At 41.7% G+C, this 19,486-nt stretch overlaps 1 protein-coding gene across 1 annotated transcript in view; it reads right to left on the bottom strand.

The window, feature by feature from the left end:
- The window catches only part of pitpnm3 (PITPNM family member 3), a 131,753-nt gene extending 112,267 nt beyond the window's left edge, over positions 1–19,486 (bottom strand). Inside the window, exon 1 of the mRNA XM_080460449.1 lies at positions 19,090–19,486. Coding sequence (XP_080316575.1) covers positions 19,090–19,303 — 214 coding nt within the window. The 5' untranslated portion in view covers positions 19,304–19,486. The remainder of the gene's footprint in view (positions 1–19,089) is intronic.

A 19,486-nucleotide genomic window follows, 5' to 3' on the forward strand; every position in this document is an offset into this window, starting at 1 on the left:
CAGTATTTGTGATCATTTTGCAGCCTCAAATAAATATTTGCTCACCCATTTAAGAGCTGTCTGCAGTTTGGATATTTATCTCAGCTGTTTAGTTGCTAATTTTCTTCTCATTAGTTCATAAATGTAGATAATAGAGCATCTTCCTGCACTGACTGATGGAACTTTAGCTGATTAAATTCACCAGTCATTTTCTCTGTAACTCTGTAAATAGTCTTTTATTCAGTGTCAGGCTCTTCTCTATGCACATATTGCATTTATTTATCCATCAACTCTGTGTGTGTGTGTGTGTATGCGCATATATATATATATATATATATATATATATACACACACACACACACACGTTATCTACGTTATCTACGGAAGCATATTGCACTCACATGAAAAAAATTGAAATTTTTCTGAATATAGATAGATAATTATGTCAAAACTATGAGAGAAAAGAAAATTGTAAAAATATTATGGCTCTGTTTTCTGAAAAAAAAGGCTGTTTTTATGAGGTAGTTATCTCATAATGATGAGATAGTTATCTCATAAATTCAGAAAAACTGAACCAATTTAAATTTTTTCAGAAAACAATTATCTCATGAATTCAGAAAAACAGAGCTGAATTTTTCATATAATGAATTTTCTTTCACATGATTGAGATAATTGTCTCATTAATTCAGAAAAAAATACGTAGTTTCATTTGAATGCAATACGCTTTCGTACTTATCTAATATTCTAATATTTTATTCTATTTAGTGTCAATCACTATTCTGTGTGTAAAGAATTTCCCTCTGGGAATATTAATTCATCTCCAGTCTATTTAGGGAGACAATTTAAAGTTACTCTGTCAAACAATCAATTCCTTTTTTTAGTCCCCGTAACTAGCAGAGGAACATTTCTACATAGAAGTAACTATCAGCTTGTACAATGCTGTTTATAAATCATCTCAAGTTAAATATCAAGCCCATGTACAGTATCTATGTCTGCCAATGCCCAGGAGGTGTTGCATTAAAAAATAAAAGCAACTGCGTGGTTTTTGTTCACTCTAAACAAATAATTGCTGCTTGATGAAATATCTCTGTTTACTTTACACCACTCCTCCCACAATGCAATGTTACCCATCTTTTCACAGTTTGAGAAAGCTCGTTTTCTCACCTTTTGTTCAGCTCTTAGACGGTATAGAGTTCACACTAATGAAAAATTAGAAAATACAAAGAAGCTGTAAAAGGAGGAGTCACACAGGCTAACAAATCGTTCTCCTCGTTCTGCATTATTCTACAGTCACCCACACGTGAAAGTCTATACATATCTCTTCCTCTGTTCCATGAGCAGACACTTCACTGCACTGGAAGCCTCATCCATCTTCTCTTATGGTTAGAAGGAATGTGTGCATTAGTCAGGGGCTCTGGATTAATAGAAACAAGCTACCAGAGAAAGGAAAAGGTCGAGGGAATGATGGGAGAATAATTGGTCCAGTACAGTAGTTGAAATCATTAGGCTCCGCCCACACCGCACGTCTTCAAGCTGAATTCCGAATTTTGCTGGGATCTGATTTTTTGGCGTGATCATTTCAAACTCAACCTGCCATGTGAACGTGATCGGACCGCATGTTTTCAGGCCCAGAGCGCAGAAGACGACATGAAGTCACGCCGAGCACGCCGTTTATGCATGACACGCCGGTCAGCGCCACGGTTGCCAGATGTGACTCACCGTTTCCAGCCTAAACATCATAAAACCCAAAGACCTCAATAAAAACCCTCTTAAATCTCAGCCTGTCTAGAAATCAGGTTAAAACCCTAAAACTATCATATGTGTAATAAAGAACAAGCCATAAACGCACAAATGCACAAAAAAAAAAAAAAAAAAAAGGTAAAAGAGCTTGGCTCCCCAATTGGGGGATTCTGCCATATCTGGCAACGCTGGTCAGCCTGTGTAGATTCATTTTCAAGTCGTTATTAAATACGAGCGACAACGTCTAGACAACATGACAAGAGAAAGAAGAAGAATGAGGGAAGAAGTGAGCACAGCTTTTAACAGCTTTTATTCTGGCGGAGCCACTTCCTCCGGCACTGTTGGACGTCAGTCACACGTCGATGACGAAGCAGTTGCAGGTAGAAAAATATCAGAATTGGTTCCACATATGAACGAGGCCTGGGCCTGGTGTGAAAACATCGGAGTTGGCGCTTTCATACGACCACAAGGCAGGTTGATATGAACCACCCGTGATTACAAAATCTGAATTGGGTCTAATTTCCCTGCAGTGTGAACGAGGCCTTGGAGTCACTAATCAAAAGATGTGCCGAGTGCTTTCTTACCCTTGTGTTCAGGATGACTGCTTCCTTCAACATCGAGAAGAAACCTCTTTGTGAGGCTTTAGATTTCTTTTGATTCTGGACAGTTGCACATTTAGAATGCCCTTGCTTCCTACATTTACCTTGAAAAGTACATGAAGAAATCTGGAAGCATCTTTTATAGAATTCGGGGAGGCAGCAGGGTGAGAGCTGATCCCAGCTGACTGAGGGAGAAGAAGCCAGGATTCACTGCAGACAGGTCACTAGTCCATCAAAGAGCGAACAAGACACACACACACACACACACACACACACACACACACACACACACACACACACACACACACACACACACACACACACACACACACACACACACACACACACACACACACACACACACACACACACACGTCAGCCTGCAGACAAGGCCAACATCAGACTAAGACACACAGAAGTGTTTTGTGTCTACAACTGTGAATATTTTAGTTCAGGGGTGTCAGAGTCGTTTTACGTCAGGGAGCACACCAATTGAATCCCAACCGAGCAGCAAAAATACAACGGTAGCGTTAAAGCCTAAAATATCAGCAACTCAAATGAAGGTTTTTTGTTTTAGTGTTAAAGAAAATTCAGTGCTTATTGAAAATCTGCCCATTTAATGAACATTCTACTACATTTATCAACAAATTAAATCTGAAACCCTTTAAAGTTACTACGTCTGAGCATTTCTGCAGCCTTTTCTTTTTAAGTGAACATCATTGTATGGTATTGATACGAGCTCGTCAGCAATAAATTAACAAGCTGCTGCATCTTTGACCATGTGACTGACATGCTTATCACTGAATTAATATTCAGCAATTATTCCCTAATCTGGATTTTTCACATATACTTGATAATTGTTGTGGTCATATGATCTTTCACCCTCATTATATTTCATTTGCATTGCTGTCATTGGGTGTTTGGAGATCCTCATCTTCTCAACCTTCTTGAAGAATCCAGTGTTCCTGGAATAATGTTTCTCTCACGCCGTCTTGGACATATCTGTTAAGGAAACGACCAAAGACCCCCACCATTCTTTGCATTGTTGTGTAGCAGAGGTGGAAAGAAACAAATTACAATTACTCACGTCACTGTAATTAAGTCAAGTTTTATAAAAGTAGTGGATTACGCTACATTTGCAGTCGTATCCGTTACTGAGTACAAATTTGATCAATAAATTGATGATTTAAGAGAATTGCGCTCTGGATATATATTTATGTGTCAAGCAACATGGAGGACCTTCCTTTTATGCCGACTGTTAATGGCAGAGGCTTTTATTTTGACATTACCAAGTTGGACCAACATGGCAGGACGAGATTAAACACTTTTCACTCACGGTTGAAACATTCTAATTTCTAAACCAACCAACCAACCAACTAACTAGACTCACTAAACCACAAAACCACAAGAAAACACAATCACTAACAACACTACAAGACTGATACAACCTGAATTAATGGCATTTAAAAGCCCAACAACCCGAACTCCCATGGTGCTTCGCAGAACGACAGTTCAGTCCTTGAAATCACTGCACTATTATCTGACAGGGTTTCATATCAAATACCATAGTTTAGTCTTAAAAACATGGAGTTGATACCAGACACTTGAGGTCAGGGTCTTTGGGTTCTTCAGGGAAAGTCACAGCTTGTGACCGTCAAACATTCTGAGTACTAGATGTACAGTTTTACTGCCATTGCAATTTACTTTGAAAAGCTGTTCCTTTCATTAAGAACAACCACTTCCAGATTTTCTTTCCTGTTGTCTCTGAGATACCATTCTCCCCTTGTCCAAAAAGTAAGTAAGTAACTTTTACTCAGAGTACATTTTGAATTAACTCCATTTTACTTTTACTTTAGTACATTTTTAGCCTGGTAATCTTACTTGAACTTGAGTAAAATTGTATCTGAGTAATTGTACTTTTACTTGAGTAGAATATTTTCGTACTCCGCCTATGAGATATTGCTGCGTGCATTATACAAATATTACAAATATATGGGAATCATTCTTGTACGGCCCAGCACACACCTCGGTGGTGGATTTATGTTTTCGTCATCCAATATTCTGCTTTACAGTCACTGTAGAACTGATTGAAAACATTTCTTACTATCCTAAATAAAAGCAAGCGCCACATTCAGAGTGAAGTGCAATTCATTTAGCATGTGAAGTGCCAGTTTGAAAACAGGCGTGAAAACCCACAGATTAGTGTTTGATAAAAGAATGTGATAGGAAGAAAGTGTCCACTCTGAGAACCCCGCTCTCTCTACCATGAGGCTCATATCCTGGACATGTAGTATGTATTATGTATGTACGTGTGAGTGTGTATGCATAAATGTAAGCATTAATGTTTGAAATATGAAATCATGTGAATGCGAAAGTGAGGAAGGCATCCATTAAGGGGCTGTGGGTTTGGAGGGTGATGATGAAACCCAGAGAATTGAGGACGACTCCTCCTGAGAAATCGCTCTTCATCACAGACATAATCTGCTTTTGCTCAGTCGCCACCGACACAAAGGAATTTCCCCCTGGTCAGTTTTCTAGTATAGAACCCCCCCCCCCCCATAGAATTTTGACCCCTAATATGAAACTTATATATTACATATTTTATATAAATATTCCTGGTTATACATCATAAGCCACTGCTTTTGTGTATTATTTCATCTTTCCTTTTATATGTACAATTTCAAAATAAGGCACAACTAAATCCTGCCACAAACACAGAAATTAAGTTTACAAATCTCTGGATACAAAATAGCAATAAAAACTTAAAATTGTATTAATAATTCCTAAAATCAATTTTCAAGACTAAACAATGCTAAAGGTGTATTATTTAGATTACACATGTGAAAGGTACATTATTATTATCTTTATGCATTTATTATTTGTATAACTAAATTATACATCAGCTACACATTAGATATTAGATCAGAAGGGATATGAGTTGCATAGTTTACCCATCTCTGAGAGGAGGTGTTAAGCAGTTATGAGTTAAACTATTTGACCCAAGCTTATTTTAATGTTATATCATCTATTTTCTGAGTATGTATGTAAGGTGGTAAAATACTATGCAATACAGATTATGTTTTTCACTGTACCATGTATTTATAAATACATTTGTTATTTTCATTGATGCCTTTGATTTATGTATGTTTGCATAAAGTGTTTATGCATTTTTAAATGACTTAATGGGAGTGGGTCACTTTTCCATGGGGCGGGTGAGAATTCTATAATCGAAAAGAGACCTGCGATTCACCTTTCTATCTGACACGTCTCCTCATTTTATAATTAGCAGCATTCGGTTTTCAAGGGACTCTACGGAACTAACTTTACCCAAAAGAGCAGCGATGTGTGATGATAATGCAGACCCGGAGCTTTCCGACGGTACAAACCATTTCTGAATTAATATTGGGCAAATCAGAGCATCAGAGTGTGAGATCCACACTGTCAAGAGGAAATCTAATAATGTTTTTCTTCTGAGCATGAAGGCAGGAGAGGAAATGAGAGCCTGCAACATGCAATATGACCAAGCAAAGGTGAAAAATCACTCAAGAGCTGAGATGCGATAGTACACTGAAAAATAACAAGAAGAGAAAAGCCGGGCGGCCAGTCTATTCATGTCTTGCCTCAGTGAACATTCGACAGTAAACAATAAAGAAAAATTTGCCTGGTCCTTTGTGAGAGGGAAGCAGCTATTAATAGCTTTCTCTATAATTTAATTAAACCTCATTCCAGCACAAAGTTAAAAAATCGATGCACTCCGGGAGAGACAGAAAAGAGATTGATCCTCTCAAAAAATTTGAGTCGGTCACCTTCCTGGATGGTATTTATCTTCTGCTGCTATGCAGACGAACACTCACATTGACTGTTAATGGACCGCTCCACTAAGACGGTGATAATTACCACGACTGTGGAGAGACTGGAGAGACCGCCGCCTACATGTCCAGCCTGAATATGACTGCTGAGGACGAGGCGCTCAATATTCCCGGGGCACTATGTGAAATCTAAATAGATTTTGTGGCTATGTTGAGTCACTTTACTGCCAGTCTGTCCTTCGCCGGGCTTCAAGGATGTTTGACTCATCCCGTTGGTTTTGTAGTTCAGAGTGGGTCCAGTTGGTAAAGGGTGTGTAGAAGCACAACATGGTTGTCTGAACTATGGCTGCCACTGCCTCTTTCAGTGACTCAATACACCCTCTTGTGAGGAAAACTTGTAATGCAAGACTCCATGGACTGTGCCAAACCAAACCAAACCAAGCCAAGCAGACTATGGTAGGCCTGTGACGATAACTAATTTTGCTGGACGATATATTGTTCTACACATGATTGCCGATAAACGATATTATTGCAAAAAAAAAAAAAACTTAAGACGAAATTAACCACAAATGTAATAATATATCATAATAATGCAAGTATACTCTTTTGAATGCACTACTTTTATTTCTCATGTTTTTACCATGGTATTTCAAGGACTTTTAAATCATTTAAATTAATAAAACAAACCAAAAACTGCCCTTGAATAAAAAAAAAATCACAACCAGAAACTATAAAATAGACCCAGTCTCTTAAGAAATTAACCACTCAAATATAAAATCACACACAAAAAACTATGAATAACATTAAATAATAGAAACTGATTGATTTATTGATTATCATCTCAGGCCTAAACAAACTGGCTGACAAACTCAGTTACTATGGTAACGATGTTAAACAGACAGCTACAACACAGTTCATTCACAGAAGTGTGTTTTTCCACATTAACTCGGGACGTAGGCAGTGCTCTCCTGATGAAAAGTTTTGTTTGATCTAACCATAATACTTTTCACATTGAAGATACTTTAATGTCTAGCTGAAGACTTGCACTACAGTTTTTCCACCATTTACTCCAGCCTCTTAAAGTGAAACTCGTGGTTACAGGGTAATCACACTCAGTGTTTTACTTCTATACCTTGTGCCTTTTGCGTATCACAGCAGATGAAATCACCAAAGTGTAATACGTGAGACATTTATATAAACACATGACACTTCCTCCAAATGATTGAAAAAGGCCATATTTCTCCGTCTACAACCGCCTGGATATAAATAACTATATCGACTGTCCCACTGCAGGTACGAAGAACATCAGCTTAAATATGGATCACACAAAGACGCTAGTATGACCCATTTAATCAAATTATATGTTAGAATAGTCCGCACGCAAAAGAAAGTCCTATTGCAGCAAAGTTTCTTTTACCCTTTGACCCATAAAATATCGATAAAAATGAATCCGCTGCCATGTGCAGATTATCAAAAGCCAAAATTACTTTATACCACTTGTATTCTACTTTTTGCAAAGATGGGAGAAACAGCATGTGTCCACACAAATAAATGTGATGCTACGAGAGAAAATGTGTCCATGTAGCTGGTGAATCCAATTTGAGTCTAGTTTTAGCTCTCCTTTTGGTTTCACCCAGAACTACTGGTCATTTTCTTTCAGGTGGCGGCAGATTGTGAGCAGCATGTTTGTGAGTCTCTTTACAAAGCCGACTGTAATCTTTGTAAGCTTGAAGTGTAAAAAAAAAATATATAGAAATTTAAACTGTTGTGAAGCGATTATCGATATGGTCTGGCGTTACAGCAAACTTTTTTTTTTATTGATTGGCCTTGTAATTATTCGGTCAAATAGTTTCTAATTGTCGGTTGATGTCAACAAAGTTCCTGTTTAAAAGAGCAAAACTTATTATTTTGTTTTAAAGGTTAGACTTACTCTTGTGCTACCCAATCCTTCATGCAGAGTTTGCAAGATTCCGCACAGTCTAAAGAAATGCTGACAATTTTGCGATTTCATTTTGTTTATTTCAAATTTATTTTCCAACTCAAATCAAGTTTCTTATTGCAGTGGAGGGGTATTGGCAGACGGATGGAATGACCATTAGACACCCAGGAGCTGAGTGACCAGATCACTCTTTGAAAGCGGTTTGTGAGCGGTTTGAAACTCTATGGCTGCCTACCTGACTGGAGACACAAACTAAACACCGTCACCACTTTATACAGCACAGGTGCTGCAGTCAGCTGAGTACGAAAATGGAGGTGGAGCTGATAATTCAACTGCCAATATCACACCAGCGTCTGCAGATCACTAACTCAAAACAACACATAAATCATCATCTATCAAATTAAATATAGCAATTAATGATAACCAAAATTATTTCATGTATTATTAGAATCAAGTATTTGGCTTCAACAACGTCAAATACCTGAAAGACTCTGTTGAAACCAAGTCGCACATACAGTATTTAAGGAGGGTATTTAACCCAATGACACACCAGTACGAATAACTTTACTCTCACACAATAAAAAAAAAGAAATTAAATCTTTATAATTGAGAGGCTGTAACTGCTGAATAATTTACCACCTTAAAAATAACTCAAAAGAAGCCTGAAATTCTAAATGAGTGCCGATTCATTTTCTCATGGGCATTTTGGCCTTTAATAAAGTCATTATTTCATCTCTTAAATGGGCAGTTTTTAAAAGCCACTTGAGGATTCAGCTGGAGCCACTCTGACAGTTGCTTCAATCACGAACTCGCAGAAACACAAAAAATAAAAATGTTTGAACTTGTTGAAAACATTGTTCTCTTTCTGGCAGAACGCAGCTGGCGCCAAACAAGCTGAATTTGCCGACGCTGTTGCATCAAAAAGAGTAATCGTACTTTATGACGTCAGTAAAACCTTCTTCAGAAGTCTGAAGTGTTCCTCTAACCGACTTCTCACATCAGAATAGTCCGGGACTCACTTTACTTTGGAGGGGGCGGAGCCAAGAATGTTCCCCCCTTCATTTGGTTCAGGTGTCGTTCACATTCACTTTAGAGACCGGATCAAACCGCCTGGAAAACGTCCTGCAGGTACACCAGCTGCTGGTTTGGGGGAGCTGTCGCTGAAACAAACACTGACCAGAGAGGAAGTGAAGAAGAATGTCTGATTTGCACGGTTAGCTTTGCTTGTTTACTACCCAGAATGCATTGCGGACTACGTCACGTCCTTTCGCTCCACCAACTAGAAAGATTGCTTCAAAGCCCCATTTCCACCACACATAAAGTGCATGAATGGAACGGTATGGTCCGGTATGGTTCGGTTTCCACGGCAAGAATTGTTGATGGTACCAAAATAACCACTCCAAAGGTGGATGCTTTTCCATCGCCCTTACGTTAGGGTACTCAGGACAATTGAACGGGTCTGGTTTTGAGGAGCCGTCTGCTGATTGGTCAATGATTTAAGACACGCCCTCAATGGTTTAATATGTCGGCTGATTGAATCTTCTGTTGTTAACATAGTCAGCTTTGCACATTTCTTTTTTTTTTTAACGGCACAACTTTCACGTTGGTCCCGAAAGAGCAGAAGTGAGGCAGGGACAGAGACAGGAACTCTGGAGCGGAAGCTACGGCCATAACCGAACTGGGATCAGAGCTCCTACGCAGCCGCGGACGTCCGTCGGCCGGCTCAGAGCAGCTCCGGTGCACTTATTGAGTCCGCTCGGCGTCATGTCGCATTGCTGGCAGGTGCTTCATTGCGCCAACCACTGCGTGTCCGCACACACTGGGCAGCTCCGGAGCTCCGGTTCCCCGACGCCGGAGTTCCAGAACCTGACAGTGTGTGCAGACATGGAGCTACGGTGCGCCGGCCAGCGGCTCGAGACGCGGCGTGATGCAACGCGGCGATCGGACTCGGACCTCGTCCACTGCTCCAAACCCCAGTGTAGGTCCTCGCATGGCGTCCGCTCTCTCGGCCCTAATGTGGAAGTTGCCGACCGGCGCCAACCGGCTTTGTCACTTCTCCGGGGCGACGTCACTGGGGCCGGCCGGTGTTCGCTCTCTCGGAACCAACACGGAAGTTGCAGCTGCAGCTCTGTGGTTCTAAAAAAAGTTAACTAAACAACGAGTTAAAAGCGGAGGATGTAAACAACAACAGAGGATTCATAAGGTCCAGATCTGCCGCCCCAGCTGAGATTACTGATGCAACATCACATATCTGCGGAGCTCTAAACCCCGCCTACATTTTAACCTACTTTCTGTGGAGGAAACAAACAGCAGATTTGGCTCTGGTTAGGCTTTGCCGTACTGCTCCGTACTGCTCCGTACCGGCACTTTTTGTGCAGTGGACATGAGACATAAAGGAGCTGAGACCGAGGTATTTAAAGGGACCAGACATCTCTTGTTTGCTCCGGTTCACAGTTTGTGTTGTCGTCACCTAACGAAACGGTTTTTCCGTGAAGGAAACTCCATCCAGACCAAACAGGGATGTGAACACACCCTAAAAGACCAAACTGAAAACACTGTTTCCGCCTGTTTTGGTCACTGGAGACACCGAGGCTTCTGATGGTGACACAGTCGAGTCGTCTCTCTCTCTCTTCGTCCCCCGTCGCCTCCTCGTCTCTGCCCTGGAATCGCAGCGGCCTGGCTGCCATGTGCCTCCCGGTTACCAACAGCTATTAAATCTGAATTAACACCGTTTTGTATGATCAAATACAATGACAGAGGTCACGGGCTGAATGCATTAGCGCACGCCTCTGTAGAATTCAGGGAACACTGTTTGTTAAATAAGTCTGGCGAAACGACGACCGTGACGAAGCTGCAGCACTCAGCAAGATGCTCCAAGATCAAATGCTTCATGAAGTATCTATCATATTTATAAGCGAGCGACCAGAGTCGCTGGCAGCGTCAAATCCCTCGTGCAGAAATTGTTGCAGAAAAACAAAAGTTTTGGGGAGAACCGGTGAAACATCAGACAGCCAGAGACTCTTCATCAGCATCCCGCTGATCTATTTTTAGCTCCACACTGAGCCTCAGCAAAACCGCAGGTAGGCTGCTCATTTATTTGGACGGCAACTGAAAAGAAATGCCTTCAGACTGAGCCAATATCTGCAAGGACAGAGAGAATGCTCCGAGGAGCCGAATCTCACCCTCCCACCTGAAACGCTCGCTGACGTCAAAAGGAGGACTGGCGGTGGGGATCAGTTCTGACTCCGCCAGAGGAGACAACAAAGATGTTCAAGGGTGATTAGAGAAGCAAAATGTCCGAGGAGAGATTTAGCTCCAGAATACCTGTCTGGCCTCAGGCTTGCAGCTCAGGACACACAAACAGGCGTCGAACTCAGTCGTTCACGCTTTGAGTTTCCTCAGCAGCTGCTTAAATGGTTTCATTAAATGTCAGTGAACCGACATGTAAGAAATAAAGCGTGTTTGAAAACCTCAACATGGCAAGAGTGACTGTTTTTTTTTTTTTTTTTAAAGGCAGCCTTGAAATTTGCATAACCAACAGAAACACCAGTTTTCTGCCAGTTTCTGACATGAAATAAAATCCACGCAGGTTGTGATGTGCCAGGAGAAGCAGCCAGGCATCTACACCCCAATCAGCTATTCCAAACATCCCTTCTCGCACTGAATTAATTCCATCACAGGGAGGGCTAAAATTGATCTCCATCCTAACAGCGATTGAAGGTACTTCACTTGCAGATCCGATAAAACACATCAAACTGTTGTATTTTTAAATCCAAGGAAAGCCAGGTGAGTCTGAAGCATTATCGACTAAAAGATAAAAGCTACATGTACATTCTCAAGGAAAGTGGTGAGGTTTGGTTGATGTCGGGCTTCTTAGTGGAGGTTTCTTCTTTAAAAGCAGAAGTCTGGTTGGTAAAATCTTTATATACAGGATTGTAAAAGCTGTACGTATTAGACCCATCACATCTATGGGTAATTCATTATAATGCCTTGATTTGAGTCACACCGTCTTTATTTTGATGATGGAAGCTGTAATTTCTTAATCCTCATTACTCTGCTCAAATTATCTTCCAGGATAATTAAAACTGCTCCGTTTTGCTGGACTGTCAGTCAATCTGGACGTGAAATTAAAAGTTGATATCATCAACATTTGGCTGCTTACTTTAACGAGAAAATATACAGCAAATCCAGATCCTGCCTTTATTTCATGGATTAGAACCGAGAGTTTGCTTTCAAGTGAGTCAAGAGCAAAAACTCAGACAATGTTGGATCCCCCGAAGTGCTCGTATAATTGAAAATGACAAAGATTAGATCTGCGTACACAAGTGATAGTGGAGAAATTACAGCGTGAGAGCTGGCCATGTTTTATGGACCCAAAAGAACAACGTTTCAAAAAGAACTGTTGGACTTCACACGTTACATGAAACACGTCCGCTGCATGCTTGCTATTCGGCGGCACCAACAACCAGCACCTCTCAAACTGCTCGCCGCCGTCAATCTGCCGCCAGTGCATTGGCGAGTCCGCCTGGTTATATAAAGCTCGACAGGAGCAATAAAAGGCCTCACCCTGACGCTTTCATTAGCAAGTGAATTTTACGGGGTGCCTCAAAGCAAGAATAATTAAGATTTACTGGAGACGATTTCCAGCTGCAGCTGTTGAGATTAAAAAAAAAAAAAAATGTTTTTCCATGGATCCAGAGCAGCCAATTTCTCTTGTGAGATTGTCGACTAAAAATAGAAGCATTTGATTTACAGAAGACAAACTCCTGGTGAGCAGAGAGGCGGCTCCTGTTTCATCCACTCTCATTCAGTACAGTAAAAAGACACATCCGAAGTAAACTTCACAAACAGTGACCCAGAAATCTCTGCCTCGGTCTCATAACTCAAAGAAGCTTGGTTGATTTATTTTCCTCATTACTGAATTATTGATTGCTTCATGCTCAATCTGCTGTCTGTTCAAATCCTTTTGCATCTCCCATTACTCTCATGTTAAATTGTGTTTATGAAGTCAGTTTTTCATAAAAGTTTATTCATTGTTGCATCCCACTAGAATGGTCACGACATATTTTCTTTTAATGCAAAACTTTTAAATTATGTTACATAACTTTAAAGGGGTCACATGATGCAAAATCCACTTCCTAAAGGTTTTCCAACAGTACTAATCGTCCCCATACCTGGACTGACTCCCCAGAAGTGAAGACAGTCTGTCCTCTCTGTCCCTGGCTTGTTTCAGCTTTTAAAAAGTGTGTTGCTCCAACCAGCCAATCAGAAATCAAACCCTATATAGTGTCATCGGGGGTTTAGCCAATCCCAATCAAGGTAGGCCCTCTCTTTGACTCCTCCCACAATTAGGCGGCTCTACTCTGGCACATGGCACCACCAGAGGAAGTACCTCCTCCTTTTCCCAAGATGGGCATGTGCGGGCGGAGCCAGTCCAGCTCACACTGACACAGCAGATTCTGAATGCAGCTCCTATGATCCAATATTCAAATTAGGAAAATCAAGGAGAAGCTAGAAACTTTGAATAGAAGGTTTCTGGACCGACCAGACCAGGAGGAAGAGTTGAAACGCTGGACGATATGACTCCTTTAAGAAGTCAAACAAATGGCGATTTTCACACTCATGGTGTCAACGTAATTTCTCTGGTCAGCGCATCTCAATTCCTACAGGTCATTAATACAGACTGGAGAAAAAAAATCACTCCCCTGCCAAGTAATTAAAGCTACTTCACCAGTAGGCTGGACCAAAACACATCAAATGAAGTTATCTTAAAATCAAAGTAAAGCTGAGCTGTCACTACTCTCACACTGAAATCAGAACATTTATTTCACAGCAGGTAGTAACAGTATGGTTGAAAGGCAGATTTCTGCAGTGCAAGTTGCAATGTGACAATCAGTCAAGTAAAGTAGCACACTGATTGAAGGTTTGTTGTTTTCATGAAATTCCCCCCCGCTTTCACTCTTATATTACAATAATAGCTATTATTCTATCAGATTGAATCTGGAACACCAGCGCTGTGCAATGAATCACAAATTTCACCTTAATGGGTGTCAACGTGCATAATATGTCAATCAAAAAAGACTAGCTGAACTCTGAACTGTTTCCAGGCACTGTAAATTCAGTCTCTAAACATTTCAGATTGACAATATTAAATATGACAGAAATATGTGAATCAAACAAACTTTATCGATATAGCACGTACAAAACATGCAGCACAAAGTGCTTTACAGGCTAAAATCTAAATAAAAACAGAGGTAAAGCCCCCCCATCCACCCACCTCCTGCCATTGAATATACATATCAAAGAAAAGCATATGAATAAATAACATTTCTATAATCCTAAATCAGGTAAAAAAGATGACATCAGCTAAAAGCCTTATTAAAAAGGAAGGTCCTGAGCCTACTTTTAAAAACATGAACATTCACTGCAGCCCTCAGGTTCTCCGGCAGGCTGGTCCATAAATGAGGTTTCTCACCTCGTGATGGAAAGCAGCCTCACCAGAGTTTCTTGGATTAATGGTGGGAATGATTAAAAGGACGATGCTGGAGGACCTGAGGAGTCACCATGGTTCATGAGATAAAAGTTAATCTGTGAGATGAGAAGGCGCAAGACTATTAAGACATTTAAAAAACCATTAAAAGAATCTAATAATCCATTCCTAAAAGACACGAGGAGCCACTGCAATGCCTTTAGAACCAGTGTAATGTGCTCCCGCTTTCTGGTCCCGGGTTCTTTACCTGATCTGGTGTTTTACAAGACAGTGCCTGTAATTTGCTTCTCTCTCTCAGCCAATAACTGAAACTTCAGTTTTGCCGTCAATGAGCTGAAGGAAGCTTTCTGTCGTCCATAATTCAAGATCTAAAATACAATTAAAAAGTTCATCAACTGGCCGCATGCCTTCAGGAGTCACTGTAATGTACAGCCGGGTGTCGTCAGCATAGCTGTGAAAATCAATGCCATGTCCCCTGATGAAGCATATACAAGTTAAAAAGAAAGAGACCTAAAATCGAGCCTTGGGGAACACCGCATTTAATATCATGAATCGCTGAGGAGCGTATCATTAATTAAAATAAACACAAGAATGTGTTCTTTTTTTAACTCATTGAAACATTTCAATTCGCAGCCTAAACGATTTCATACCTGGTGGGCAGAAGTCAAGAAAAAGTCAACAAACGGTCCTGGTGGAAACAGCAGATTATGGAAGAGAAGAAAGAAAACACACCGCTTAGTCACAGCTCGTCTAAATCCAAGGCAAGAGAAAGAGCACCGTGAGTCGGAAGAGCAAATGTCAAAGCACAAGGACATTACTGTCATCCACTACTTTTATATTCATCATTTATCAAACACTCACAACAAAGTGAAGAGTAATAAAGGCAATAAAGAGGCGGAGGCTGAACGGAAGAGAAAATCTCTTCCAGATAGAAAACCTAGTTCAGCTCAAGTGGTTTCATTTAAAGGACTTTTTCAGGTTTCAAACTGAGGAGCCACAAACGGCTTTATAGGGCTGGGCGATATGGCCTTTTATCAATATCTCGATATTCTTAGGCCATTTCAAAATATACAATATAAATCTTGATATTTTGACTTAGTCTGAAATCAACACTTGTGATGCATCAACCACACTAGTATGATTAAAACATTCTTCTTCACACTACATCAACATAAGCTAATATTTAACTCGGACGCAATAAGCAGGAAATCATAACGTAAATCTTGTATTTAATAAACAGCACAATCATAAAATGCAAATTTTTTATTTTCTTCTCTCACTTGAATAAGCACCAGGTCAGGTTTCTCTGCAGAATATAAGTGATGAAGTTGATGAGTTTTCTGAATGCGGACTTTTCCACCAGACTAACAGGGACCATGTCTTCTGCTCTCTGTTACCGCCAAGTTGTCACCTCGTGTTTTGGACTCATTTTGTTATATGGTATTGATATGGAAAGGGAAAATGCCAATTGTTGTGGAACCGGCAGGAGATGTTGATGTTTCAGACAGACACTCTTCATTTTCCAGTGGAGGATTTTTAAACGGTGATATAAATTCGTTGTGCTGCTTCGTTTTATGGCAACACTGCGGCGGCATATTTAGCTGTTTGTTCAACATCTTCCTTCTGGAATCCAAACTGCCGCCATACCATGGATCCCTGCTCGTTTTCTTTGGAATTAACTTGTCTTCTTCCTCCTAAGTGTGTCTGTTTGCACATTCCGCTACCCGCTAATAGGATTCTGCTAAGCTAAGGTGTATGACGTAGCTCTGGCCGGAGGACAGGATGTCTGGAGGTGCGCTCGTTTTGTCTCTGAGAGCTTCCGGCTGCAGCCAGCAGTTGAATGCCCTCAAACTAAAAGCTATCATGCAGAGAACAAGCCGCGATACATCGAGTATATTCGATATATCGCCCAGCCCTATAGCTTCATGTAACTGCTTTTTCTTAAGACTTGTGAACAGAAATAAAACTCAGCTGGGCTGATTTATTCCCTGGAAGCATGACACACATGGAAACTACCAGATACAGAAAATTGTATCCAACAAGCTTTTTTCTGAATGTAAGAACATTTTTTTGGGGAAAAATAATCATATTTCTACAGGTTAATGCAACTCCTGATCTCAGCCGTGCATTTAGTTGGAATCAGCTCGCTGTCAAAATGGTGACGTTCCTCTGCGGCCTGATATCTGGTGAGGATATTGCGTTAAATCTCGGGCAGCAGCGATTCAAAGCCCGAGCCGCACTGCATAACCCCCCCCCCCCCCCCCCCCTGACGCTTTCTGTGACCACTTAGAGTCAAAATGATCTGTTATTTCATTGATCCCTGCAGGCTGCTCTCGCACTGTGGGAAAGGTCAGAGCGCGGAGGCCAGGCTCTGAACGGCGAGCCTGCAGCTGCAGGAGGGGGAAGACGTTTGCTGTAAGGCACTTCAGCAGAGCAGATGCACACCAAAAAGGGTCACTATACAGACAGCAGTGTCACCCTGCAGCTGCAAGCATGTATAACGGAAGCACAGCCACTTGATAGGCTGTGACACTTGAACTTCTGATGGAGTTTAATCAGGAAAATCATTCAAAAATGTTCCTCATTAAAACTGACATGCGAGGAACAAGAGAGAAATTGGACTCGTAGCAGTACTACAGTGATGCCAGCACACATGTAGTGAAAAATAGTCCGGAAGCCCTTGCTTTCTGCTGAGATACCATAAAGCAAACAAGTGGTCAGTGAGTATTTTTAATGAACCTTCAAACATGTCAAGACCTGAAAGGCTTCAGCGGATTCTGCCATGAAGACGTCCCGTCATATTGCACCGATCCAGTTTAGCAATCAAATGAGCTGCAGGAGAAGATGCCTGCTGTTATTAGCAACCGACTGAACTCTCTGTTATTGCTTTTCACCTCTCCTGGCGATTCATTTCACTGCCTGGGTCAGTGGGTTTCACAGCGTGGCGTGGGGCTCCCTTTGGGGGGCGCCAGAGAGCAAACTCTTAAGAGTCTGGGGCTCCGTTTAGATGAAAACGTTTCATGAGACAACACATAATCCATTAAAAATAAATGTTTACACTATAGCAGCAGACACACTGACAACGATGTAGTTAGCATGCCGGGCCACCGGAGGGCGCCATCGCTTGTTTTTGTAATGAAACCACAAATAACATGTGTACAGAGGAGAATACGCTAGAAACGTTAATAAAATCAGGGGAACCCGACATCTGTATGGACTGATGAAGAATCACATGATATTAGAGTTAACTATTCAAGTACCGATATGGACCAGAAAACTAGAATAATGACTGCGAGTCACGCCACTATGGGGGCCGCCATGTTTGTTTAATGGTGCATGAGCAGATGGTACTATTTTCCAAGTGGGGGGGTTGCAGTGTTTAAAGATGCAGTGGTTCCGAACACCGGTGTCGTGTAAACACTTGTTTATGAGGCCTGAGAGACGATGCCTTTTCCCAAAAGGAGTTTTTTCTCTTTTAGTTTTGGATTTTAAAAAAAAGAAAAAAGTGTAGAGCTGATCATTAAGTTTAGAAAAATATTTTCATAACTGAATTTATTGTTGATGGAATATAAATCAATTTCAACGAACCATAGATGCAGATTAGATTTACTATACATTTCAAATTAAAAGCATCTAACCAGCAGGAGAGGAGTGAGTGACTTTTAATTATCCAAACAGCAAGCCTCAATGTGGTGAAGTGGTTTGCAATCGCAGCTCAGAATGAGTGACGCAAAGGTTAGATCCCCTTCTTGAGGATTTACTCTTCACTCTGGTTGAAGAGTTCCTCCACCTTGAAGCTCTTCCAGTTTGCATGTTCTCCATGTGTGTGATCCTTCACTGGCCAGTCCAGTTTCGTTCTACAGTCATTAGGTGAAATGTAGTTCACTAAAGGTGTGAGTGGGAGGTTCTGTGCACTGAGGTTCCACAGTGGTTAGTGCCGTCATCTCAACACGAGACTCTCATGTTCTCCCTGTGTTCGGATGTTTTATGATCCACAGACATGCAGCCGAGTCTCTGGGTGGATGAGCGGACCCCAGCAGACACAGACACTCTCTAGTCCAGCATTCAGTTCCACTCGGTGTGAGACCGAGAGGCTGCAGTGTCATCTCCCCACACTCTGCATGAAAACCAACGAGATAAAAATGAATCTATATTTATTATTATCTGATCACATCCTGAATTTCCAGAAGCGTGACAGAAATAGCTCCTCGTGCAGGTCAGTGCTCAGACAGGCAGTTTGGGTGTCTGCAGGTCTCCTACTGCTCACCTGACCGACTCTTCCCCCGTGCTGTGACCCTGCGGCGTCACAAAACCCTGAGTCACACACACACACACACACACACACACACACACACACACACACACACACACACACACACACACACACACACACACACACACACACACGACTCACTGACATTCCGACAGACTCCATCCGCGCACGGCGCAGCACGCGCCAGAGACGCAGGTTTCTTTCTACCTGTTAGCGCGAGACCTAACCCCCCACCCCCACCAGCGTGCCCTTACCCTTACCTTTGACTCGCGCCTCCTTTGCCATGGTTCGTCCGCGGAGCGTCACGTCAGTGTGGTCCGGTAGTTTGAATGGAACAGCTGCCTGCCAGGCTGCTGAGTCCCGGGGGAAGCGGGTACCGAGGAGCCGCTGCCGCCTCGTCGGGTCTCCTCTCAGCGAGGAGGAAAGAAAAGAGGAGGAGGAGGAGGAGAGAAGCTGCGGCGGAGCTCTTCTCATTCACCTGAGTGAAGCCGCTGGCCGCGTCGACCCGCCCCGGCAGCCGCAGACATACTTTGGCGGCGTGTTGTATCTGTGCAGACTGGACTCACATATGATTCTCTCTCTCTCTCTCTCTCTCTCTCTCTCTCTCTCTCTCTCTCTCTCTCTCTCTCTCTCTCTCTCTCTCTCTCTCTCTCTCTC

This window comes from Lipophrys pholis, assembly GCF_963383615.2.
Source record: "Lipophrys pholis genome assembly, chromosome: 3".
Classification (NCBI taxonomy): domain Eukaryota; kingdom Metazoa; phylum Chordata; class Actinopteri; order Blenniiformes; family Blenniidae; genus Lipophrys; species Lipophrys pholis.